A 25,392-nucleotide genomic window follows, 5' to 3' on the forward strand; every position below is an offset into this window, starting at 1 on the left:
GCGAGGTGAGGGACGAGCAGATCCCGCACGCCACCGCTCCCTGCCGGTACCTGAGGTCGGCCCTGCAGATGTGGGTCACCCGGGAGCGTCCCGTGGCGCTGGGCTCCATGAGGTACTGGGACGTCAGCACGACAGCTTTGACGCCTCCTTCCACCGGCAGCTGCTCGTGCTCCACCGAGATGGCGGCGAGCAGGCAGGCTCCCCGCGGCAGGTCCGTGCGCCAGCGCCTGCGGCACAGAGCAGCCTCGCTCAGCACCCCCCAACTGTGGGGGGCCACAGGGTGGGCAGGAGCAGGGGGGGCCCTCCACTCGCAGAAGAGCACCCAGGGCTGGGGCCAGGGGGGATCCACCAAACCAAGACCAAACCTCCCCCCGCCGAGGCCCTTCCCGGCTCTCACCGGAGCAGCACGCAGTCCCTGCGGGGGTGGGGGGCCATGCTGTCCGTGACGTAGTGGTAGACCTCCAGGTTCTTGTCCAGGGCCTCCAGCACTTTGCTCTGCAGCAGGTCCTCATCCCAGAGGTGACGCTCCCGCAGCACCCGGTGCAGCACCGCGGCTGGAGGGGCCTCAACATCCGTGGAGACCTTCCACAAGCGCAGAGGGTGCCCGTCCCCAACCTGAGGGGTCAAGGTGAGTGTCAGGGAGGCTGGCCCGCAGGCTCCCCGCCATGCTAACATCACAGAATCCCAGAATCATCTCGGTTGGAAGAGACCCTGAAGATCCTCCAGTCCCACCATGAACCTCACACTGACCGTTCTCAACTCCACCAGATCCCTCAGCGCTGGGTCAACCCGACTCTTCAACCCCTCCAGGGATGGGGACTCCCCCCCTGCCCTGGGCAGCCCATTCCAATGCCCAACAACCCCTTCTGCAAAGAAATGCTTCCTAAATCCCCAGGCAGCTTTAGCGATGGGTCCCGCTGCCGTGGAGCAGCACAGTCACCTCGCTGGATGGTGAAGGGTGGGGTGGGAGCTGCTCTGGCTGCTGGAGAGGCACAGGATGCAGCCAGCTCTGGTAAAAACAACATGGTGGGCTCTCCGCAGGACTGCTGGGCACAGAGCACCCTCCATCCCAGCACTATCCATCTCTCAGCCCCCCACTCTGGCCACTGATCCCTCCTCCCACAAGAGAACCAGCACCAAGGAGGGGCCAGCAGGCCGGGACCCGCGGCTCCAGTGCTCACCCCGCACACGTTTCCCCGTGTGACCCGAAGCCCCCCCCTCCACGCAGAGGCATTTACCTTTTTGCAGGAGAGCTCTGTGTTCAGGGGCCCTGGGGTGCTCAGCCAGCCCTTGAATTTCTCCGACGACTGTTTCAGCAGGTTCTGGACACTCTGCTCGAAGTAGGAGTGTAAATCCTTGCTTTCCCCCTGGCACACCAAGTCAGTCAGGGGATGGGGGTAAGCATCTGCTGCCATATAGGAGCTGCTCAGCTGCAGCAAGATGTCGTGGGAGACCTACAAGCCGAGAGCACACGGGTCTTCAGAAAGACGGAGGGATCCTATGCAGACTTTGTGCGTGGTGCTGGGCAGCTGGAAAACCCAAACTCCTCATCCCACCAGGGCAGGGGAGGACAGGCACAGCCTCGCTGGACGCCCGTCCCGCAGCTCGTGACCCGCAGCGCCACGAGACGCAGCCAGGTTTGCCCCGGTGCTGAGCGCTGCCCCGCCAAAGCGGCGGGGTGCCCTTATCTCGCCCCACGCCCACTCTGTGGGACCGGCAGCACCCGGGGAGGGCAACGCCAGGCTGGACACACCACAGTCACCCACCTGGAAGAGCTTCTTGCAGTCGGTGATCATGTGGGAGAGCCCCTGCGTCGCAGCCATGTTCTCGTTGAGGTCCTTCTGGTCGGGCTTCCCCATGGTGCCCCTCTTCTGCATCACCCTGCGGGGGAGCAGACAGGTGAGAGGGCTCAAACCAGTGAACTTCTGATTAAGACTAAACTGTGATGCGTGGAAGTTTTCCTTGTGTTTGTTTCCCAAGGACGCCTCAACTGTTTTCCCATGGCCTCTTTGTCTGTCTAGACCAAAGTAAAACGCTCCCTGTATAACTCAAAGCCCTCAGTGGGCACTTGGGCAAACTAAACGAGGGGGACTCGAACTAAAGGACACAGAGATACAATCTAGGGAGGGTGATCTTGCCAGTTTAGGAAGAAGACACCCGGACTTTACCTCACAGTGCATGCTCTGGAAAGAAGCGAACACTGTGAAGAAGACCACTTACTTCTTCCCTCGACCACCAAAGACCCTCACTCTATTTTTACTAAGCATGCTTAGAGTATGTAAATGAATTTTGGGACCTCATTATCATAAGACATCCCTTTCCAGGAAATCTAATGAATATGTATGATTTGTGTGTATGTAAGCTGATGTCCCTTGCTAGTTTTGGGCAGCCCTTCTGGTGGGGAATCCCTGGGGCGAACCCAGCGCTGCTTACAAACAAAACCTGCTTAACGGTTCTGTTGGGATTCTGACTGCTAAGTGAATTTCTTTGTTTCACAGTGCTGGGCTCAGGTGGGCATCCCCCCTGCCTCCACCCCCCACAGGTGGGACCCCCCTGCAGGGGACCCCCACATCGCACTGCAGATCCACGGGGTGCTGTTCCCACCTCACCCCAGTTGAGTGGCCTCCTCCCAGGACAGGCAGAGTAAGACGGGAGCTGCAGGGAGGCTGGGGAGGCCCAAGCTAGTCCAACCCTTACCTTGGCGAAGTGCTTTCCTTCTTGGAGACATTGAGGTGGAAGATGGAGGGGGCCAGGCACACAGCCAGGTTCCCAGCGGTCATCTGGTTCTCCTCGGCGGAGGCGATGTCGCTCAGGAAGTAGAGCAGGGTCTGCAGCACCTCCCGGTTCTCGTCCGGCATGAGGATAACGGCCGCCTGCACCGCCGGCAGCCGCTGCTCCTTCGACACGACTGCGGGCACAGGGCGAAGCCGGCGGTCAGAGGATCCAGCCCCGCGGGCCTGTCTCCATCTCCTCCGTCCAAATGATCGAGGAGATGCCTCCTCCCTGGGAGACCCCGACTTTCCTCCCAGCCCAGCACTTACACTGGTAGATCTGCAGGAAGGTGTCCGTCAGCTTGCTGGTGAAGATGGGCTCCGGCAGGTCGCGGAAATATTGCTTCAGCAGGTCAGCCACGTCGTACGCCGACTGCCCCTCATAGTTGACGTGGTCGGGGCTGGTTTCATTCATGTGCCGGAGCGCCTGGATCCGGGACTTCACCCCTGACTTTCGGAAAATGCCAACCTGCCGGGGAAGAGCGGGTTGGGGTGAGCACAGGGTGGGCACCGACCCGGGCAGGGTCCCATGGGACAGGCCGGGAAGCCCCTTCCCCAAAAACCTCCCTCCCTGCAACCCCGAGGAGAACCCTGAGTGTGGGATGGCCAAGGAGACACGGGTGGGGGTGCAGTCCCCACAGACAATCTCACCCTCCCACTTCACCACTGCCAAGCGCCACAAGAGGCGAACAAAAAAGCACCCCTGCAAGGTGGGTTTTTTGCCCCAAATCAGGTGGCAGCGACGGCCTCACCTGGTCCAGGCACTGGCTGCGGAGGTAGCGCATGGCCTGCTGGATGCTCTGCGGCAGCGGCTGCCCCGTCCGCTGCACATTGATGATGGGGGGCACCCCGAAGACCACCTTGTCCCTGTAATCGGGGACTTTGCTCCGCTTCATGAACTTGGGCACGGTCCTGCGGGGTGGGACAGACAGACATCAGGGCGGCGGGCGGCCCCCCAGCACCACCTCACAGAGGGGAGCAGGACCCCCGGGAACACACATACACGCGCTTCTGCCTCCTTCTGAATAGAGGTTTTCGAGCAGGAACAGCAGCACCTTTTATTAAGCCAAAATGCTTTAATACTTGGCTGAAAAAGGAAACCACTGTCCCACGCTCTGACGCTGCCGCCACATTTTTAATGCCCTGCAGATGCCTGCAGCCCTCCTGGATGCAGATACTGCCGGGAGCCCCCAGCTCACGCTTGCGAGGACGCCCACAGCCGTGCAGGGCAAAGCCAGCTTTTGTTTCAGCTTTTTTCCACTCCCTCTCCACCATCTGCACACACCAAAGCTGCTGCAGGCTGTGGGACCAAGGCTGGGAGGCAGCACCCACCGCGGGGGCACCGACCTGGCCCCGATCCCCCCCAGCTCACCACGTCCAGGCCTGCTTGTGGGGCACCGAGTACTTCTCCATGATGGCCGTGAGCCGGAGCAGGGAGCACTTCTGGAGCAGGTTGAGCTGGGCAGAGGACTGGCGGTTGATCTCCAGGGAGGCCGAGTTCAGGCTGGGCCGGTGGGAGTTCTGGAAGCTGTGCCAACGCAGCTTCCTGCGGGGAGAGGCTGGCGGTGAGAGCGGGCAGCCCAGGGACGGCCCTTCCCTGCCCCGGGGCACCCGCTGCTTTGGGGGAAGGAGCAGGCGCAGCGGCAGCCGGGCTGAGCCCAGGGCTCCCGGTGCCACCAGTGCCACTTCCTCCCCGCTGGGTGCCCACAAATCCCCCCCCTCCCCGGTTCCCCTGGAACAACCAGCATCCTCTCCCCTTGCGCCTCGGGCTCGCTGAGCCTGCACCCAAGGGCTGTGCTGGGTGACGGGGCAGAGCTGGGACGCTCGCGGTGCGGGGTGGCGGCAGGACCATCGCTGCGCCAAAGGGGCCGGCTCCAGCGCCTGCTCTCACGAGAAGAAAAGACACCCCAGCGAGGCAGCGCTCTCTCTGGAGCCTGCTAAAACCCGGCCCAAGCCCGTGCTGCTCCGGTAAGGCTCCTGCCCAGCTGCTCCGCCGCATCCTCAAGCCCAGAAGGGCACGAGACATCCCCCGCTACGGAAACACCCCGCTCCTCTACAGCCCTGCCTGCCTGCCTGCAGGCACGTCACCCTCCAGCCCCAGCTTAGTAGGGGCTAGAAAAGTCACAGAATTGGGCAGCAGCTGGAGTTTTCTTAGGACAAGCCCAGGGGAGCACCAGCACAGGGGAAGCAAGTGCCTCCGTCATTTAGACCAAAGGAAAAATGATTCAATTCTGGGCCTGCGCAGGCAGAGAGGGGGCAGCCTGTTCACAGCAGGCAGGGGTGCAGGCAGCAGTGCAGGCAGCCGGCAGGGCGCACCAGCAGCCCGCACTGTGCTCACACCGCCCCATACATCCATCAGTGTCCCCCCATCCGCCCCGCGTCCCCCCCGGGGGAGAGGTGACCACCGAGCCAGGGCTCCAGCCAGCACCCAATGGCGCTGGTGCTGCCACAGAACACCCGTGGGTGCGGGATAGGCTCGTGGTGGCCCCTGAGGCCTTGCCAGGCCCGTCAGAGGGGAGGGGGACGCAGCCGCAGCCCCCGATTACCTGCAGGGCCGGGTGAGCGACGCTCCCACCCCCGAGTCCCGGCGCTCCCGCATCTCGATCTCTTCACCCTCATTGAGGGAGTTGCCGGTGCTGTCGAAGTCACTGGCAGAGGTGCCCACATCCGACATGGACCGCTCTTCGAAGTGCAGGTTGGAGGGTTCCCCTCCCGAGTCCGACTCCTCCGACTCCTCTGACTCCTCCTCCTCCTCCTCCTCCTCGCCGCCCTCCTCCCCAGCCAGGTCGGGGGAGATGGCTTTATACCAGAGATTCACCTTCTGCTGCAGCCCCCACATGTGCTGCAGAATGTCGTCGAGGTTCTCGTAGGTCACCTCCCCGTCCTCCTGGCACAAATCCTCGCTGCTGCCGAACTCTGGCACATTGTCGTAGACGCTGACCCGGCTGCCCAGGGAGCTGCAGGAGCCCCGGCGCCGGTGGCAGGCGAAGCCCCGCGGGGAGGATGAGCTGCCGCCCCCCCCCAGCCCCACGGGCGCATTCCCTGATTTCCAGTGGGTCAGCGAGCTGCCGCCCAAGGGACACAGGCTCTCGATGGAGAGGGATTTGGGGAAGGTGCCTGGCTTGTGGTCCTGGGGGACGTAGACCAAGCAGTCCCCGCCGCGTGCCGGCCGGTGCTGACTGACTCCGGCAGCCCAGTTGCTGCTGGTGGTCACGGCCGTCTCGTAGTCCTCCAGGTAGACCCCGCTGTGTTTGGGGTCGGAGTTCGCCTCACTCCCACCTGAGCCCAGCAAGCGGTTAGTCCTGTGCGATACCGAGAAGAAGTGTTTTTTGCCATGGAAAGAGGCAGATATCCCTCGTTTAGAGGAGCTGGCCTTGGTGGCCACAAGGTCCCCGTTAGTCTTCAGGGAGCCCCATCCCAGTGCATCTGCGCCACTGCCGTGCGGGGCCACCTTCTCGTCTGGGCCAGCTTTCTCCTTGTCCTTCCTTCGGAGGGACTCGATCCTCTTCAGGAAGCTGCGAGACCGTCGCTTCTTTGGCTTCTCCTTGGAGCCGTTGCCACGGCTCAAGGGCCGCTCGGGCAAGGAGCGCTCACTCCAGCTGCGGCTGGAGGCGGCGATGGCGGGGACCGGGGGGCCGGGCGGTGCGGCCCCAATGCCACCGCCGCTGCCGCCGCTGTGCAGGGACGCAGCCTCCGGGTTGGTGCTGAGGTCCGTGAGGACGCTCTCACGGCTGGACGCCAGGCGCATGGCAGAGCTCAGCGCCTCGGAGCCCTGGGAGAGGACGTCGACGGAGCCCACCCGGGACCACCGCTTGCTGTCCCTCTGGAAAGCCCACCGGTCGCTGATGGCGCACAGGTCTTCCTCCTCGGAGTCTTCATTCTGTGGGTGGTTGAGAAGAGGGGACAATCAATCGGTCGGAGCCGCAGAGGGTCGGCGCATTGCCCCATCCCACTCCACAGCCGCCCAGGCGGGGAAGGAAGCAGCGCGCACACCCCCTCAAACCTTCGGCAACGGAGGGCTCTGGGAGCCACCCCGCACCATTTTTCCCCACCACACCAGGGGAGGGAAGGTGCTGCCTCCTGGCTGCATCTGGATAGCTCACTGGTGGTCGGGACCCTGCCGAGCCTCCCCGCAAACCCCCGGCCACCCACGGCAGTGCACGAGGGGTTCAGGGCAGCACCCCGTCCCGAGCCAAAATCTGGGCAGTCGGAACAAGCAGGGATACACCCAGTAATGATTTCCATGTGTGAAGCACGAGGCTGGAGCGTGCTTTAAATGTATTAAGGGAAATACTAAAGTTTTTGTTATCAATATGCTAGTATTAATAGTTTGTGGCACGGGGTCTGGTTCCACCCATCCCTCCGGGGTTGGGTTTCCTCCTGCAGAGGTGCTGCGGCCGGTCCCCGAGCCCGAGGGCAGGATGCTGCTGGCACAGCCCACCATGGCTGTCCCAGCCTGGGCACAACAGCTCCCACCTGCTGCTGCCAGAGCCTCGGGGAGCTGGGGGGGGCTCGGGGCAAATCCAGGCACCCACTAATCCAGCCAGGCACCGCCGGGGCTATGCTGGTGACACATGGGCAGTGCCGGGTGCTGCTGAGTGCCCTGGGGCAGCTCTGGACCTGAAGACCTGTTGCTCCTGAAGACAGGATTGCTGCCCCACTAGTGCACACACCTTACCCCTGTGCCCCCCAGCCCCGTGAACACCCATGATCTACCTGTTTACGCTGAAAGTGGACTTCCAGCTTCATGGAGGCACATGTGTTCAAGGTCATCAGCCTCCTGCAAGAAATCACGAGAGGCTTTACCCGTGTGCTGGCCCCCGCTGGGGCCACGCTCGCTTTTTCATTTTTTTTCTGCTTCTTAGAGCCCTTCCCGTGTGCCCAGCAGCTGCGGTTCCAGGGATCAGCAGGACACACAGAGCTCCATGGGCACCCCACTCCTCTGACACCCACCCAGGCACCCCCTCACCCATGCCTCGGGCACCACAGCCAAGGGATGAAACCTCTGGAGCGGCACAAGCCCGTGGTTGTGTGCCAGGAGGGATCTGGGAAGCGTGGCCATGGGAGCGGCACTCGGCTCTGGCCGCGCTGGCTCTGGGGCGTCCTTGGCTGTGCCTAAACCCCTGCAGCCACCCTGGCGCCTGGCATTTGCTCTCCCACAATCACAACCGGGGCTGTGTGGGTGCTGGTCACCTCTCAGATGGTGTTTGCCCGGTGTCCTGGCTCCCACCGATGGCTGCGGGGGCAGCCGTGACCCCCACCCTGCTGCCTGTGGAGGGGGAGCCCAGCCCTGAGGGCTGACAGACCCATTTCTGCTATTTCTGAGGGCAAAGCCCCTGCGGGCTTGGGGAGACCCATTTCCTCCTCCCCAGGGCTGGGCTGGCCCCCAGCCCGGCCCTTCACCTTCCTCTAGCCTACAGCTTCAAGTCCTGGGGTTCATTTCTTCTGTGTAATCTCCAGTTAACTCACTTCAATTAGCACCTTTGTGAAAGCTACAACAAGCACTTCCAGCGTGCAAATACCACATCTGCACAGCCAAGAAAACACACCCCAGGGACATGTCACCAAAAATGTGACTAATGGCCCTTTTGCAGCCCCACTGACACCCCCCAACCGCGAGCACCCTGCGGCAGGATTACACACACCAAATCTGGCAGAGGGAGTGAGACGGGAGGACGCGTGTGCTAGGGGGGAAGAGAACATGCCCAGGGGGTTCATTTTCTTGGAAAAGCTGCATTTTCCAGTGTCTTTTTAGACTTTTTTGTTAGGCAAACGCTGCACAGGGCCACCTCAGGGAGCGGGGGACATTCAAGCCCTACGTAGCCCGGCCACAGCGATCCTGCGGGACAACCTGCCCGGGGTTATCAGAGCAAAACAATCTCAGGTGCTCCTGCGGCAAAAGGACCTGAAAGCCAAGGCAGGGTGGGATGGTCAGAGACCTCTGTCACCTCCTGCCTCGCCACCACACCAGGCGGGAAAACCGGGAGCTCGCCGGGCCTCCGGGAAGCGGGACAGGGGATCCTCCCACCCCGCCTGGCGCAGCAGCTTCTCCACTGGGAGAACAAACCCGTAACAGACCCTTTCCCCTCCCTCCTCCACTCCGTCCGGCAGCAGTGAATGCAGAAATCCCCGGCGGGAGCAGCCGACAGAAACATCGCTCCCGGGAAGAGGAGGGACCCACCAGCACAGACTTCACCTGCGTAATGCAAATCACAGCGTCAGCCCCGCCGGGAGCACCCGCAGCTCCTAACGACCCGCACGGAGCGCTAATAATTAGCGGTGTGCAACTTCCGCACAGCCCCCAGCACCGCACCAGCGCTCCGCGAGCCCTCGCTGCCTGTTTCCTCTCCTCCACGGGCAGCATCTGCTTGGCGACCGGGTGAAACTCCGTCCACTGACACGATTTCACCCACAGGTGCTTTGACCCAAATCTGCCTTTCGCTGACAGCCAAGCAAGATCCCTTCGCTCTGATGCAGAGACCTGGTTTCCAAACTCTGTTTTGTTCTCAGAGATGTTATGGATCATCCTTGCAAATTAAAGCCCCGTAAAACACACCCCGGGCAGACACAGCTCCTGGGGCAGCTGGGGGTGGAAGGGGGAGCGTGGGCTGCGGCGACAGCAGAGCTGGGTCTGTCCTTCCACCTCTGCTCAGTTTAACAGTTCAGCCCTGACCAGTCCATTCCTACTCAAGCTCTACAGGAGTTACCCAAGCGTGAAATTAAAACACAGCCCAAAAGTCTCACAAAGAGAAGAATTATTCCCGGGAAATGTTTCCGTTCTCCAGGAGCGATGTATGTTCAAACCAAACCCCGGCACCAACAGCCAGCTACGCTGTTTGATTCAACACTAAAGCACCCAGACTCCTTGCTGCAGGGGGAGCGACGGTGCCTGAGCAGGCTCTGAGCCACAGCTGAGGTGCAAGGCAGACACCCCACAGCACTCACAGCCCCGGGGACCACAGGCAGCCCCCCTCAGCCCTTGCCTGGGGCACGTCCCCGCACCGGCTCCACTGCCTGCGGCTGTGAAGGGGTGCAAGGGAGCGTTACCTGCACAGGGATTTGAGGGAGTCCTGGTCCAGGAAGCTGTGGTCCTTCTTCACAGCGCTGATGTCGAGAGGGAACGATGAGTCTGGGGAGGAAAGCAAGAGGAAAGTCAACGGCTGTTTGTGAACCAGCCGCGCCATCAGGCACAAGGGCTGTCGGCGAGCGTGGGAGGAGGGGATGCTGCCAGGAACAAGGGGAGAGGCTGAGGATGGAGAGCTGGGGAAGTGGGAGAGCAGCGGAGGGGAAAGGCGTGGGGGTCTCCTGGGCCAGGATTAGCAGTGGGAAGAAGCCAGGAGGGCTGGAGCATCCCATTGTCACCGGGACTTGCCACCCATCACAGGAAGGCAGGACTCGACCCGCGCTCCCCGCAGTGGTTCCTCCGAGGGATCACTCTGCACCCACAGACCCCGGAGGCAGCCAGCAAAGAGCCAGAGCAAGACGCAGAGGGAGCAGGCGCGCGAGGGCCAGGGATGCCCCAGTGCCGTGGCAGCGAGCACAAGCCAAGTGCAGAGGTGGGAGGGATGACTCAGGCAGAGGAGAGGGGGGGAAACACGCCCCACCGGGCCGGGAGTAGGAGGGCTTGCGGCAGCCCCGACGCTGGGAGGGGATCGGAGTCAAGCAGCAGACACCCCTCACATCGCCTCCTCCTCCTTCCTCCTTGCAGGACAAACAACCCAGTCACTGTGCCGGGGATCTTGGTGTGTCCGGGACAGTTAAAGCCCACGGGAATGGCTCCTGCAGGGTCAGAGCGCCAGGCTGGCTTCAGAGCTGGGTGAGATGAGCTGATTCAGAAATAACCACCAGTCCTTCGCAGCGCGTTCGCTCGCCCACACAGGTATCACCACCCGGCCCTGCTCCCAGCTGTGCACATCTGGAGCCCCAGCTGCCCCTCCATGGACAGGGGGGATAGGGATAGGGATAGGGATAGGGATAGGGATAGGGATAGGGATAGGGATAGGGACCCCCTCAGCTTCTCCCCTCAGCACCTCAGGGTGGTTTTTGGAGAACAGCCACCTCCCTAACACCGCCCCGGAGACGTCCTGGTGTCCCATAAGGCCCTACGTTACAGAATCCCAGAATCATCTTGGTTGAAAAAGACCCTGAAGATCCTCCAGTCCAACCATGAACCTCACACTGACCGTTCTCAACTGCACCAGATCCCTCAGCGCTGGGTCAACCCGACTCTTCAACCCCTCCAGGGATGGGGACTCCCCCCCTGCCCTGGGCAGCCCATTCCAATGCACAACAACCCCTTCTGCAAAGAAATCCTTCCTAAGAGCCAGTCTGACCCTGCCCTGGCGCAGCTTGAGGCCATTTCCTCGTCCTGGCGCTGGTTCCTTGGCTCAAGAGACTCATCCCCCCTCTCTGCACCCTCCTTTCAGGGAGTTGTAGAGGGCCATGAGGTCTCCCCTCAGCCTCCTCTTCTCCAGACTAAACCCCCGCAGTTCCCTCAGCTGCTCCCCATCAGACCTGTGCTCCAGAAACATGCAAAAGCATTACACATGCTTCGATTGCTCATCGATGACTCCCTCCTCCCACTTACGCCCCAGGGGCAAGAAAGCCTCTCCGCTCCCTTGGGCAGAGCTGGGAGCTGCTAAGAGGCCCCCCTGGGGCAGGAAAGCTGTAGGAGTACAGTGGTACAATAGATCCAGCACCTTGTTCAATCCCCGCTGCCCCAACGGCCATGGGTCGGGTCTGCGCAGGCAGAGACACTCACTGGCCTCGGGGCAGGGGCTGGAGGAGCACCCCGAGGGGGCACGTGCCCAGTGCCCTTGGGCTCTCCCCAAAGCAAGGTGCCCGAGTGCCTCTGTCCCGTGCCCTGCTCACCCCTGCGCACCCAGACAGCTCTGCTGGGACCAGCTTCCAGGGAGCAGGGCCATCACCCACAAGTGTCCAAGCCCAGCTGCTAATGAAGCTATGGAGTGTAATTACCGAGGGGACAGCGAGCCCGGCCAGCTGGGGAGAAAAACAGAATGAAACACTTGGAGGATGTGGAAAGTTTTGCTCAGTGAGGCTGGAAAAAGGGTCAGTTTATTCATAGACTCCAGCACCCAGCACCCGCTCCTCGCCGCCCCGGGGCTGTAAACGCTTTCGGGGCCTGACACCTGGGTGTCCCCCACAGGAAAGGAACCCGTCCCGTCCCCGCACGTGGCCGCGCAAGGAGCCTGCCCCCCAAAATAGAAACCAGAAGCCGAGAGGCAGCCTGTAAAGCCATCACCCGGGCAGCAAGAACGTGGCTCCCGCACACGTGTTGCGGGGGGCGGTGGAAGTGCCCGGCCGAACAATGACCATCACTGCAGCCCGCCGGAGAGCCGCTTCCCACTATTGTCCCGGCCAGCCAGGGCCAGCTGCGGCCACCGCTCCGCGGCACCGGCCCCCCCGTCCCGCCACGGGCTTGGAGTAAACACAGCTGAGCTGGAGGCCAGACCCACCACCCTGAGCCGCCCGTGGGTGCGTGGCCAAGGAGGTGGGAGCGGGTCGGTCACGGCTGCTCTGGGCACGGCTGGCTGCCTGCTCCGAAAGCACCAACCTTGCTGCCAAATGGTGTATGGAGGCAGGGCAGGAGCCTGCAGGACGTGGCAGTGGGGAGGGAGGGAGGAAAAGCCGACAAAGGAAAAGCTGCCTCTGTGCTCCCACCCACTGCAAACACTCACTGAACTCCCCAAGAGCCGACAGCTCTCCAACGCCTGCCCGCCCTTGGCCCCAGCAGCCGCCCCGGGGACTCCTCGCAGCCCTGCCCGAAGGGGAAAAGTTCAGGAATGCAGGAAAGTTAATGGCACGACTGGCCTGCCAGGCCACAGCCAAGTCCGAGGGCTTAAACTTTTAACACATGATCATATAATTAGTAAACAATCCTCTCCATCCTCTCCCCACAGCTTTGCCAGCTCTCCCTTGCTATTTGGTTGAGATACAGGATACAAGACCATGTACAGAGCCAGGAGGGGGATCAGCCAGAGGTGGCAGCTCTCACCTTCGTAAAGCTGGGCATACTGAGGGAATCCTGCCGCCCGCAGCCACTCGCAAGCTTTCTTGGCTTCGACTTCTGAAAGAAAGCAAAGAACTGGCCTGAGCATCCCACCCAGCAGCAGCAATGCTCCCTGGAGCAGCAGCCCCCTCTCCCGCAGCTCCCCAGCCCGTGTTTTATGTGCACAAAGCAGAGGAAAGGACCGGCTGCAGAGCAACTGCTCGGCTTCAGCTTCTCCGCCAGCACAAGGCAAAGAGGAGGAGGTAACACAGGAGTGACAGGGCCTCAAGGCACAATTTCAACCTCCCAACGAAACATTTCATTTCTGAACCCACCAAACCAAATACAGTGCTTTGCCAGGCAGGAGAGGAAGATCTTTATTTGTAATAATTAGTTCAGAGCTCATCAAAGCTTAGGGCTGGTCACTTTTGCAAACATCCTCCAGTACAGGCTGCCAAAGGAACCTTCCCTTCTCCTTCCTCCTTCCCACCAGCCCGGACCACCCCACCCTCCTTTCGAGCTGGTGTCCATCCTGGCAGGCACCAAAACCCTGATGGTTCTCTACACCCCCCTGCCCGGCCAGTTCCCACCTCTCACACATGGTTCAGCCATCGCCTAGAGGACCCCATCCAACAGCCAGCACTATTTTCTGGGAAACTTCTCAAATTTACAAAACTTGAGGGAAAACAGCCCAAAGCTCAAGCAGCCAAAGCAAGCTGCTGCCTGGTGTCGGCAGTCCATTGGTCTGCTGAGATTTATACTTCTGAGGGTGACAAACATTTGACCTCAAGCATAGAAAATGCGACAGTAGTTTTCAGGGTCTCGCCCATCCCTCTCGGAGGCACCACCCAGCACAGAGTGAGTGGACTGAGGCCGCATCCCCCTGGAGAGGATTGCAGCGAAACTCCCCAATTTCATCACCATCCATCAACAGCCACCGCCGAGGGCTCTGGCTGCATTTCCAATTACAAAGCTACAGCAGGGGAAAAAAAAAAAGCTCAAAACAAGCAGTTCAGTTAAGGACAGGACCAAGCCAAAACCCTGGACCCAAATACTTCAGAAGTTTTGGGAAGAAGTTTTGGAATAAGCGTCTGCGTCTGGGTCCAAGCTGCGCAGCTGCCCTCAACCGCGCCACGAGCCCAGGCGAAACACGGGGGCTGACCTGTCCGGCCCTCGGCAGGGCTCAGACCCAGAAACTGCAGTGGAAACCTCAACCCTGGAGCTCGACTGGCTCAGCCCGGTCACCGCGGAACCCCGCATGCCCCCAACGTCCCCCGGCCCCTCCGCGGGGTACGGTGACCTGCGGCTGCGAGCGGCCAGCCGGGAGGGCACCAAGACTCAGCCCAGGCGAACAGTCTGTGGTGACAACGGCTCCGGAGAGCAGATCCCCCCGCCGTGTCCCCAGGCAGGCAGCATCCAAGGAGGAGCATCTCCCACCGCCCCCCGGCCAACGAACCCACCAGACCCCTCCCACCCCTGCTCCGTTCTGCTCCTCCTTCACTCCCAATGGAGTCGTTGGCCATGGGGCCACCGTGGCCAGAGGATGCAGCTCAGGGTGCCCCCAGCCAAGAGCAGAAACACCAACCTCCCAACCCAGCCCCACCACGGCCCCCAAGGAGGGATGGGTCTGGCATCTCCTCCCGGCGAGGACAGGGGAGGGAAGGGCAGCCGGGAGCGGGGCCGCGGTGCCGCGCTTACCCCTGGCAGCCGAGGGGCTGAACTGGCAGAAGAGCATGGCCGGGGTGGCAGCGGGGGGACGCGCAGGAGCCATGGGACACCCGGCGTGGCCACGGCCACCCCCCCGGGCTGGGGAGCAGCAGGATGCTCCCGCGCAGGACTGAGCTCGGCCGCCCACCGCCCCGCTGGAAACCAGGAGTCAGAGCACGGCATTTCCTTCCCCTCCACCGCCTCTTCCCGGCGAGGGGGGAGCGCGACTCTCCTCGCCCCGTTTTGGGGCCAGGTCCCAGGTTTGGACTCCTGCATCCCCCCACCACCACTCCGAGCCCCACGCAGTGGGGAGCAAACCCCCCGAGGGCAGGGGGACTCTGCCCGCCCCAGGCAGGAGCCCTCCGCACGTCGAAGCACTGGCACGGAAAAGGTTTCCAAGCATCCCCATCCTGGCAGGGGCCAGTGGCCAGATTCCTCCCCCCAGCCGCCCTTCCCACAGACAGGAAAGGACGGGCAGGGAAAGGCTCCCGCCGAGCACACGGGCCACGGCCAGACGCTGCACACAGGGTCACCCCCGTGTCCCCAGGGCCCCCCCCCGACACTGGTGACGGGGGACCCAAACCCCACACCTGACCCCGGCAGTACGAGCGCCCATCTGCAGCCTCTGCTGGGAGCCCAGCCCGAGCCCCTGGGGGAGGCTGCCTGGGGACCCTCCGCTGGGCAGAGAAGCCATGAGCAGCAGCGATGGAGATGGGATCCCACCGGGGCAACGAGCCCAGAGCTGCAGATTCTCTGATGTCTAATAAAGGTTCATCGTGCACCATACCCACCCCTCAGCAGGGCCGGGGAGAGGGTCTCGTTGCCTCCTCTGGTCAGCATCAATTTTTACCAGCTTTTAGCAACTTCATATCTTTGCAATCTGTAGTTTAAATGTGGTGGAAATGATCCCATTCAAATTATATGGTGGGAGGAGCAGGCACGCAGACACCGGCACATAAACACGCACAGAAGCTGCGCTTCCCAAGGAGAGAAGAGGATAAACCCCACACCACTGCCTTCCCACCTCACACCGAACCCGACCCCAGGGGAGCCCAAAGACAAGCACCCGCTGCCGCAGGGCTGGTCTGCAGCAGCGTGAGTCGTGCGCCAGCCACACACGGGGTGCACGGCTCCCCCCGGCACCTTACGGCTCCTCACCCAGAAACCAGCAGCAGACAAAGAAGAGACACAAAAAGGCAGCAGCAGCTTCCACCTGGGTCCTCACAGAGGTCTGCGAGGGGCCGAGGGGCTGGTGGGTGCCTGGTGTTTTCAGCTGGGCCTCCTAAGAAGATTTGCACAAGCCTCCATCCCCCCATCAGCACCACCACCAACCCACCGGGCACCTTGAGAGAGGAGCGAAGACACACAAGTGTAGAGCTGCTAACCAGTCTCATGAATGCAGACAGGGAAGGTGGAGGAGTGGTTCTGTCACATCTCCCACTCCAGAGGACGGTCTCCATGCGAGATGAGCCCTTGGTAAGCGCCTTGACGTGGGGAAACCCGCAGTAATGCACTCGCTCCCGATGGTGCACAGCCCTTACAAGCCACTGGAGAATCCCCAGCCAGGCAAAGCCTCTGCCCTTCTCTGGCAGCTGCCGAGGCTGGGCGGCATCTCCCAAGGAAAAGGCACCCCACTCCCTGTGCCCAAAAAGGGGCACACGCAGTCTGGACCCCACGGCACGCCACAGCACACCGGGGCGGGGGCCAGAAAGCAGAAATGAAGAAAAAGAGGCTCTCATTTTGCTAGTGAAAGTGGAAGAAAAGGATGAAAACCAACATGAAAGTGGAATAAAAAGGACAAAATTCGCCCAATCATCTTCGTGCACAGTCACTCCGCCGGCAGTGGCTCCAGCAGGGATGGCTCCCAGCCACGGGATGTTCAGAGCCCGAGATCCCTCCTTCTGGGGCTGCAGCCGTAGATGGGGAAGAGCCCGGGACATGCAATAAAAGCTGCACCATGAGCGAGCTGCAACACCGGAGGCAAATGTAATTACAGGCAGGAAAGTCACTTCCCAGAACCCCGGCTCTGCACTTTTGCTTTAAAAATCAAAAATAAAAAACGAGAAGTCCCACCCCAGCTTCCCAGCTCCTCACAGAAAGTTTCCAAATTCCCCATAAAAAGTCCCCCACAGCTAATGAGTGTGTGAAAAGAAAACCACATCATAAAATTGCCCCTACGTTACCTAATGGACAGCCGTGAAACCAGCTGCCCAGCAGATGCGGGCGGGGGCTCCCAGCCTCCCGCTCTCACACTCCAGCGCTAGCAGGGGGAATGCTCTCTTTTCCTTTCTTTTCTTTTCTTTCGGTGTGTTTTCTTTCCATCCCACCTTAAAATAAACTGTTGCCTACAACAGTGACTATGCAGAAGCGGAGCTCAGCTTCCCTTCCCAGCCCATAAACAGAAGTACTTGCCTAATTTCTACAGAAATGACAGAAAATCAGCTCCCAAACCAGGGGCACGTGCCTTCACTGCCTGAAAAAGTGAGGAGCTGAAAGAACCGTTTCCCACGGGAAGCACCTATCCTGCTGCTGTGGAAGGTGCTGGGGCCGGGGCGTTGGCAGTGAAAGAGGAATTAACTCACTGCGACACCCAGCACCGTGCTCACAGAAATCGGTGTTGCCCCTCTGAGCTGGGCACCGCTCAAACGCACCCGAGGGCCAAACCCAGACCCCTCCACGCTGACTGAACCTCGCACTTGCAGCGTGAGGCGCCCAAGGAAACCCCCCCGCTGCCCCCCCCGGCTTGGCGCTGGACTCACAGCCGGGGCTCACTGCTGCTCATGGAGCTTTACGCAGCCACGGGCATCCCCTGTCTGCGCACGGTTTGGCACCCAGCACCCATAAATACCAGTTATCTGCCTCCAGCCCGGCCAGCTCCCAGCACCATCCAGCAAACCGCAGCGATTTGCCACCAGCGCAGCCAGGGCACGCAAACAGGAACGGGGAAGGCGGTTGGATGCTCTCCCAGATGTGGCGGGTTTCCATAATTAACCTCCACGCAGTAAATAGGTCTCACAAGTTTTGGGAACTGTTCCTTGCTGCGTTGCCAATGAGGAATTGTTGAAATGCCTCCACCACCTCCAGCCCCAAAATGCCCTGTCTGCTCCCAAGGGCATCGCTCCGCCAGGGACAGCACCACACAGGGCGGGGGGCACTGCCCTGCTCACATCTCGGTGCAGGTGAGCACGAGGGAAATCGGGGGGTAAATCCCAGAGGTAGCACAGAAATTGCGGGCCAGCGTCTGTGTGGGTGCCAGGACCTGAGCACCGGCCGGTACGACCCGGGCAAGAAGCCCTCTGGCCACCACGGTGCAAGGAGACTGAAGCCGCTGGGCTTCTGGATGACCTCGTGTGCCACCCTCAAACGTCACCCCGAGGTCCTGCGCTGCCAGCTGCCCCCCGCCGCCGCCGGCCAGGCCCTCCCTTCCTCCCCCATCACCCTCGGGCAGTACCTGGAAGCCCCCGTGGGGCAGCAGACCCTCGGTTGGGCCAGTGGAGAGGAAGGGCCCCAGGACGCCAGACAAACTGCCGCCACTCTGTTGTCAAAGTGAAGTTTCCAGGTACAAATCAGGCTTGTCTCCGCGGGTGCCCCCCAGCCCGGGGCAGAGGTGGCTGCATGGGGGGGTGCCCAGAGCCTGCAGCCCCCGGGGGCGCTCCCCCCACCTTATCTCTGCCCCACTCACATCTCAGCTCAGCTCCAGGGCTGCATGTAACCGCCGTTATCAGCTGGATGCAACAGCTTTGGTTTCCTCTCCTGCAAACGAGCCTAACCGTGGTCTTGCATCTGTCTGGTTTATTCTGTTCTAAAGGAAGTTCAAACTCAGCCCTCTGCACCCAAAACAAGCATCACCTCGGGCTCCACAGCGCAGAAACGCAGCTGTGAGACCATGGCCATGCCAGAGCTCAGCCCTGCGCCACGCCGGCCAAAAGCTGCTTCTCCCCTTGCAGGCACCTGAGACAGGAACCACGTCCGACCTGCCCGGGGAACACCACCGCCTCCACAGACATCACCCGGGGCAATTTAAATTCACGTCTGCAGCCTTTTCTGTCTTTAATAAGCACTGAAGGAGCCACATCAGCCCCAAACGAATGAGACTTCATCATACCTTTGCAAAATGCAAACACATTTGTTACCTGCTTCACTTTAGAAAGGGGAGAAAACTTCTCCTCTCCCTTCAGTATTCACCCCTCTGGGACAACAAAGCCTAACAGTCACCTCCAGAGAAGTCAAAGTTAATCTTCTGCAGGATCGAAGGGTCTCTTCCTCTCTCAGGGTGTTGATTTAGGCTCACCAAGGCAGGGCTGAACAACCGGCATCCACGCGCAAGAGGCACGGGGTGCACCAGGCGCTGGAGGGAAGAAACCCGCCGGGCTGCCGGACATGCCAGACATGGCTGCAGGACGTGCCAGGGTGGTAGAGACAGACCGAGCCGGGGTTTATCTGGCTCCACCACGGTGGCTTTCCTTCTCCAGGCCACCTCTGGCCACCTCAGGACATCTCCTCCCGGCCCTGGGCTTCAGGCTGCCCCCGGGAGCATGAGCTGCGGTGGCTCAGGGGTTAAACACCCTGGCTGGAGTGCTGCAGCTGCAGAGCAGATGTCTGGTGGGAACAAGGGGATGGAAAGGGCCCTGGTGAGAACAGAAACAAAGGGCCAGGAAGGTGAAGACCCCGATCCATCCTTCTGCCTCCCCCATCTGCGTTTCTGCAGCTGCCCTGAGCCCAGAGGGACAAGGGGCAGGGACCCGTCCCCTCGCGTGCCCCGGGGAACATGGCAGCAAAAAGCCCCTCGTGTGGGAGGAGGGAGCCCGGCACGGAGCCCCGTTTCCACGTCTGAAGAAGGCAACGGCAAAGCAAGCTGTGGGGAGAGACAGCCTCCGGCTCCAGCCCACCCTACGCACCACCCTGCGAGGTCCATCAGAACCGGCACGGCCGAGGGCTCACCTCGGCCCAGATCAGACTTGGGGTGGGGTTATTGTCCTCTCTGCAGCACCAGTTATGTTATTCCCTGCCTGGGTTTCGGGCTGGTATTTACTCTGCTGAGCTGCCTGCACCTACAAATGCCCATCTGTGTGCACAGGACAGAGAGAAGCTTCCCGGTGACAATAAGTTAGAAAGAAGGAACTTGTTACCAGCAGGAGCAAGTGATGCTGGTAGGAGAGACCGCGCTCCAGCAGCCACTGCCCTTCACCAAGCGCAGAGCACCGAGATGCCCCGGTACAACCCCAAAGAGCTGAAAGAAAAGGTTTCGCAGGCCCACCTGCGCTTCCCCTTCCACCCCTCCATGCTCCAACAGCCCTGTGCCAACAGGCTCAGCGGGATGAGGGCAGCCTGCGCCGTCCACACCCGATGGCTGCATTCACAAAGAGCCCAGCCCTGCTCTCCCAGCCTTCCCGAAGACAGCAGCTTGCCTCAGATGTTGTGGTTTCAAAAGGTACCTGAGCAGGTAAAAGTTTTCTGCGGCAGCCTGCGCACAACACCGAGAAGACAGCAGAGTTGTGCCTCCTCCTGTTTAAGGTTCCTCATGATCCAGCCATTCATTTATTGAATATACGCTGCCATATGCATAAGTATCTCCACTGCTCATTTCTGCTGCTGGGAACCCAGAAGAGAAGCAAGATGAAAACTGCTACCCCAATGCTGAAGAAAATGCATCGGCCTTGCCCATCCTGCGTCCCACCCTCTCGAGAATTCCGCTGTTGTTTTCCTGTTGGCCCCCCCACAGCTCGCACAGGCGGTTTGGATGAGCAGGCGCCATCCCTCCGGGGGCAGCCAGCAGTGCCCGGGCCCGGCATCCCTCAGCCAGACGGCGCCTCCCTGATGAGGAGGGGTGGCATCACGCACTTCTTCACACGAACAACAGCAAGAGCCCATTTTTCCACTGCGTTATACCCAGCACTCTGAGGTTAAAGTCCCGAGAGTGGGATCCCGGCGCTGCTTTCGCCGCAGCACGCAGAGCGAGACCCAACACAACCCATCACTGAAGGCCCAGCAAGGCCAAGGGCAAAGGGAAACAAAAATACTTTTGCTAAAAAGGCAGAACCAGCAGCCCCCCTCGTGTTTGCAGAGCGCGCTCGACTCTGCAACGCAGCGTCTGCAGCTGATGCACATTCACATCTCCCGTCGACGCAACCTGCTGCGGGTTCTCCCCTCACTACGTGCTTAGTAGCTGTCCCCAGCTCCTTCTACTTTTAAATGCAGGTGCTAATGAATAATTACTTAATAGGCAAGGGAATTTCCCCCTCCTTCTATGCACTTATTTAGAAGAAACACCCGTGTGTGTTAGCAGAGGAACTCCACGGTACAGCATTCCCCCGTGGCCTTTCTGCAGCTTTTTCCATGTTGTACAGAATTCTAAACCCACCCGGCTCCCAGCTGAGGGACGCACAGGCTCCTCCGGCCTTCGGTGGGGACAGAGCCCAGAGCTGTCACACCTGGTCCGAGGTGACAGCCAGGCCCTGCCACAGCCCCGGCCCAGCAACACATCCTCGCGGGGAGAAATGGGCACTAATCTCTCAGCGGAGGCACAAAGGGCTGCTTTAGGGCTCTTTCCTTCCCTTTTTTAAAGGCTGCAATACGAAAATAAGCCAGAATCAAGTGTTTCTCCAGCTCTGTGCAATAACCTGCCTCCTCCTTCTGCCTCACCAATCCCCTATGGCAGACCCTCCTGCCTGCCCTCAGCCAGTAGCCCACTGGTGTTTGCCGTGGTCAGACTGTGTCTCTGAGCTGGTCCCTGCACCCGCAGCTGCAGTGGGTCCACGGGGACCTGGGCGAGCAAAGGCCAAACTTGCGAAAATCCCAGCCCGCAGCAGAAAGATCTCGGCAAAATTCAGGTTTTTTACCACCACGCTGCAGAGGACCCCAACACCACCCCTCAGCTGGCAAACAGCACACCTCGGGTTCAGTTACAGGGTGGCCACCCTGGGCTGCACGGCAGTCTCGTCCCCAAGAGGGACATCTCCCTGCAGGCCTTTCACAGAGAACTACAAATCAAGGCGTAAAATCAAAAAAAAAAAAAAAACAACCAAACCCCAAAACCTAAGTTTCAAAAAGCAGCCAACTAACAGGTCTCACGGGAATGCAGGTCTGTGTACGCCGGGGCAGGACCTGCCCACGGGATCTCTCCCACCTGGAGTGTGACGGGCCCAGGAAGAGCCCAGGGCCCCTCTTGCTGTGCCCAGCGCCCACCAGCACGGCCCGGGCACTGCTCGGGGGGCACCTCCCTCTCCACCCCGCAGCTCACCCTCCGCAGCCCCTCGCTTAAAACTGCCTTGAATAAAGGAGCGTTGGCAGGCGATGGCCCCGCGGTCCCGGGGCTCCCAGCCAATGCCACCAGCTGCCCTCGCTGCCTGGCAGGAGGGGGGCTCAGCCTCACCGAAAGGCATTTTTTGGCTCAATCTTAGGGAACAACCGACGGGTCGGAGGAGCTGGCACGCCGCACGGCCACCGTGCTTTCACCAGCTTGGCTGAGGCTGTGAGAAATAAGCCCCGATATTAAAAAGGCTGCAGAGCTGTTATGTCCTGCTGCGTCATAAGCGGGGAGCAGAGGGCTTGAGAGGAAAGCCACATGCAACGCGACTGAAACCCGCCCGTGCTTTGTCGCATCCATTTCCCCTCTCCGTCCTGCCACGCACAGCCGCACCCTCAGCACTAAGTGCCTGATCTCATCAGGGCTCTGGGCTCACAACGCACCCCACCACAGCTCCTCTCCCAGCCGGCAGCAGAAGCTGCAGACCATTTCAAGGGAAGAAAAAAAAAAAAAAGGTAAAGCCAAATCTGGTTTGTTTTTCCAAGAAAAGAAAAAAAAAAGAGCTTAACAACAAAACAAATTACACCTCCTAACCCCTCCCTCACCCCGCTGCATAAAAGCCAAAGTAAACTGACTCACTGCAAAGGAAACACTTTTCAAAAAAAACCTCTGACAAGATAAAAGGTCATTTTACAGACTTTCCCATCTCCCCCCAAAAGCGTGTTTGCTGGCTGAAACCTTTCTACGGGATGAAAACACAAAGCAGGGACATGAGCAGACTCACCATGGCAGAAGCTGTTAATCCTGGTTTTGTTCATTGGAAACCGTGGATTAAATGCAGAGAAAAGTATCAGCATGACCACCGGGCTCCTTGATCTCCCACCTCAGCCACCCCGGCTCTGTCCGCTGGAGGCAAGAGCTCAGCCAAAGACCTTCCCGCAGGCACTCTACTGGAGATCTCCGATTTTTCCATGCGGGCCGACTGTACTGAGCTAATAAAATCTGCCCTCATTGACCCTGCCCGCCCGGGCAGCCGTCTAATTTCTCGTTAGAAGCAAACAGGACATCCCCGGCCGCGCAAAGGGCTGAGCTGTTCGAACAGCGGGGGTGGGAGCAGGCGGGGAGCGCGCGAGGAAGCCGGAGCGAGAGCGCACAAGCGCACAGGCACACTGCCCAGCCGCTTCCAGCTCTCTGTGAGCCCGGCGGGCCACGCTGGCTCCCCCCAGCGCAGCCCTGCCCGCGGCTGGGGGCCCTCCCGTACCCCACCAGCAGCGAGGGGACACCGCAGTGGCCTGTCCTGGCCTGGCACGGGGTGCCCCTTCCAGCCGGGTGGGTTGCAGTTTTCAACTGCAACCAGTAAAACGAGGTGCCGAGGTGATGCTCAAGCGTGAGAATTCCCGCAGGGCCGCGGTTTGGTGGCACCAGGAGCGGGACGGGGCGGGAGCACGCGGCACTGCCCGCGGTGAGCCGGGAGGGAGGAGAGCCATGGGCACCACCAGAACGCCCTTTCCCACCCCGCCAGGTGCTGACTCGTCAAACCTCTGACCTTAAACCTCAGCTGGGGGCTTCTCCCGCCCGGCTGTTTGCAAACCGCAGGAGCTGCCAGACCCTCGCCAGTGCTGGAAGATGATGCAGGGACAAGACCGGGCGCACCTGCTATCCAAGATACGCAGACTGAATCGCCTAATTTTCTACAGATTCGCGGTCTGTGCTCAACCCATCAGCGCCTCGCCTTGCCCCAGGCGTGCTCCTTCCCTCCATGCGGGCAGGACTCGCCCAACCTTTTCACGCAGACCGAAGCTGAGCCCGGTCCGAGGGAGAAGCTCTGCTTGACACGGGATTAGTCTCCATAATGAAAAGCACGTTCTCTGCAGCTGCGCTTCGCCAAGTCGGTGCTTTTGGCATCAGTAGTTTGCTGAATGAGCTGTGAGATCCCCTCGGCGGAGCAGGACCTGGCAGGGGAGATCCTTAGGTCCGAAGCGGGGAAGGGGGCAGAGAGGAGCGGGCTGGTAAATCCATGGGCGAGCAAAGCCCAGAGAGGAGCGGGAGGAGAGCAGCTGCCCAAGTGGGCAGATGGGGCGGCGTCTCCGCGGCCACCCGAGTTACCAGCGACCATGTGTAAAATTTCCACCAAGGCGGGAGGAGTCAAAAGCCGCTTCCAAATGTGATCTCACATCCCAGCGATGCAGGGAAGTGCCGGGCCTCAGAGACAGCAGCGCTGCTGCCCCGCTGCGTGCTGCTTGAACTGAGGGAGCTTGGCTGCCGCCCGGCCCTGCTGCCAGCGCGTGCTCTGCTGAAGCTGCTCAGGGACCCCACAAAGTTGTTTGGACAGAGCAGGTTAATGAAACCCCTGACCCAAGAGGTCTTGATCCTCCTGGCACTCAGAGCAAGCGCTCGTCCTGCAAGGAGAGTATTGCTAAAGGCCCGCAGTGGATTTAGCCAACCAATAACAAATAATAACCATATTTCAGAGTGAAAAAGACCTTTCTGTGCACACACGTCAGCGGACAGCAAACCCAGCCGAGGCTGCGGGTGCCCGCTGGAGGTGCGGCGTGGCCAAGCCAGGCTCTCCACAGGGGACACCCACACACCAGTGCTGGGACAAGGTGTGCAGGGAGGCACAGGCAGCCCTCCCCCTTGACAAGGGGATTTTGGTCCAATTCTCCCCAGGAAAAGCCTCTTCCACTGCTATCCCTGGCCGGACCTTCCTGTCATTAATGGTACCGTGGCGCCACAGAAGGAAACTAGACTAATTTCCAGCTGCGGCTAAAGAGCAGCAGCTGCCTCCCGGGTCTCCAGTCAGCCAACATCTGTAGGTGGGAGAGAAGGGAGGAGAAAGCCTTTGCTGGCTTCAAAGCGATGGGAGAGGCAGCCAGGCGTCCCCTCGTCCAGAGCAAACTGAAACGCTGCCCAGGAGAGGAGGCTGAGAGGGTCCCCGAACCTTCTGGGGCACAGAGAAGGTCCCAGTGCCTGTGGGAGAAAGGGGGAGCTGGCACAGCCCATTCAAGGGGCTCCCTGAGTGTCCTGGGGAGCTGCTGCCCGAAGAAGTGAGGGAAGGGGACCCCAGCCCCAGAAGAGCTGGCACAGCGACCTGTGGGTTGGCTTGTTGGCTCATCCTTCTCCTTCTTCTGCTGGTCTTCTCCAGGTCTTGCTGAAGGCTGGCCGTAAGGTGACTGAGGGAGGCCGACGTGTTCACCAGACAGATCCTGACACAGCTGGTAACAAGCTGTGTTGATCCAAGTCTAACTCTCCACTAGGTCACACTGTGGGCTTCAACACCACGTTAGTTCCTTCTCACCTTGTTTCTGATTCCCGGTGGGAAACCCGGAAGGTCTCTCATCTGCTATCAAGGGATACAGCACTGCAAAACCTCCCACCCGCCCCTCAGCTTGCCTCCTCACACCCTGGGAGGTAGAAGAGGCCAGCGCTGGAGGTAGGACACCAACCCAAGGACCACTGTGGTGGCTTCTGCCTTCTCCAAAGCTCTCCTCCAAACCCAGGAGCCTCCAGACCGTGCTGTCCAGGCAGGCTGCTGCCACGGTGAAAGCACAGCTCATGAGCCCATCATCATCACATGAACGTGGAGGTCGGAGTGAAACCTTAGGACAAGGATGGAACCAGATAGCACAGACCTGAGGTTTCAGGAGGTCACCTGAGTC

General features: G+C 60.5%; 1 protein-coding gene across 8 annotated transcripts in view; it reads right to left on the minus strand.

Annotated features, from left to right (window-relative positions):
* Positions 1-25,392, minus strand: part of STARD8 (StAR related lipid transfer domain containing 8) — a 69,087-nt gene that overhangs the window by 1,597 nt on the left and 42,098 nt on the right. For 3 of the 8 annotated variants that reach the window (XM_074834892.1, XM_074834886.1, XM_074834885.1), the window contains 12 exons: positions 12,787-12,858; positions 9,819-9,900; positions 7,488-7,551; positions 5,318-6,651; positions 4,144-4,317; positions 3,524-3,683; positions 3,042-3,240; positions 2,698-2,908; positions 1,767-1,881; positions 1,239-1,454; positions 398-615; positions 51-227 (listed from right to left, as the gene is read on the minus strand). In XM_074834892.1, the coding sequence (XP_074690993.1) occupies positions 51-227; positions 398-615; positions 1,239-1,454; positions 1,767-1,881; positions 2,698-2,908; positions 3,042-3,240; positions 3,524-3,683; positions 4,144-4,317; positions 5,318-6,651; positions 7,488-7,544 (2,861 nt within the window). In that variant the 5' untranslated portion in view covers positions 7,545-7,551; positions 9,819-9,900; positions 12,787-12,858. Of the gene's footprint in view, positions 1-50; positions 228-397; positions 616-1,238; positions 1,455-1,766; positions 1,882-2,697; positions 2,909-3,041; positions 3,241-3,523; positions 3,684-4,143; positions 4,318-5,317; positions 6,652-7,487; positions 7,552-9,818; positions 9,901-12,786; positions 12,859-14,478; positions 14,599-17,938; positions 18,044-22,517; positions 22,825-23,514; positions 23,834-25,392 lie in introns of those variants that run through there. The other 5 variants (XM_074834890.1, XM_074834887.1, XM_074834891.1 and 2 more) reach the window with 5 other exon arrangements.

Source organism: Strix aluco, chromosome 10 (genome assembly GCF_031877795.1).
Source record: "Strix aluco isolate bStrAlu1 chromosome 10, bStrAlu1.hap1, whole genome shotgun sequence".
NCBI classification, from domain to species: Eukaryota; Metazoa; Chordata; class Aves; order Strigiformes; family Strigidae; genus Strix; species Strix aluco.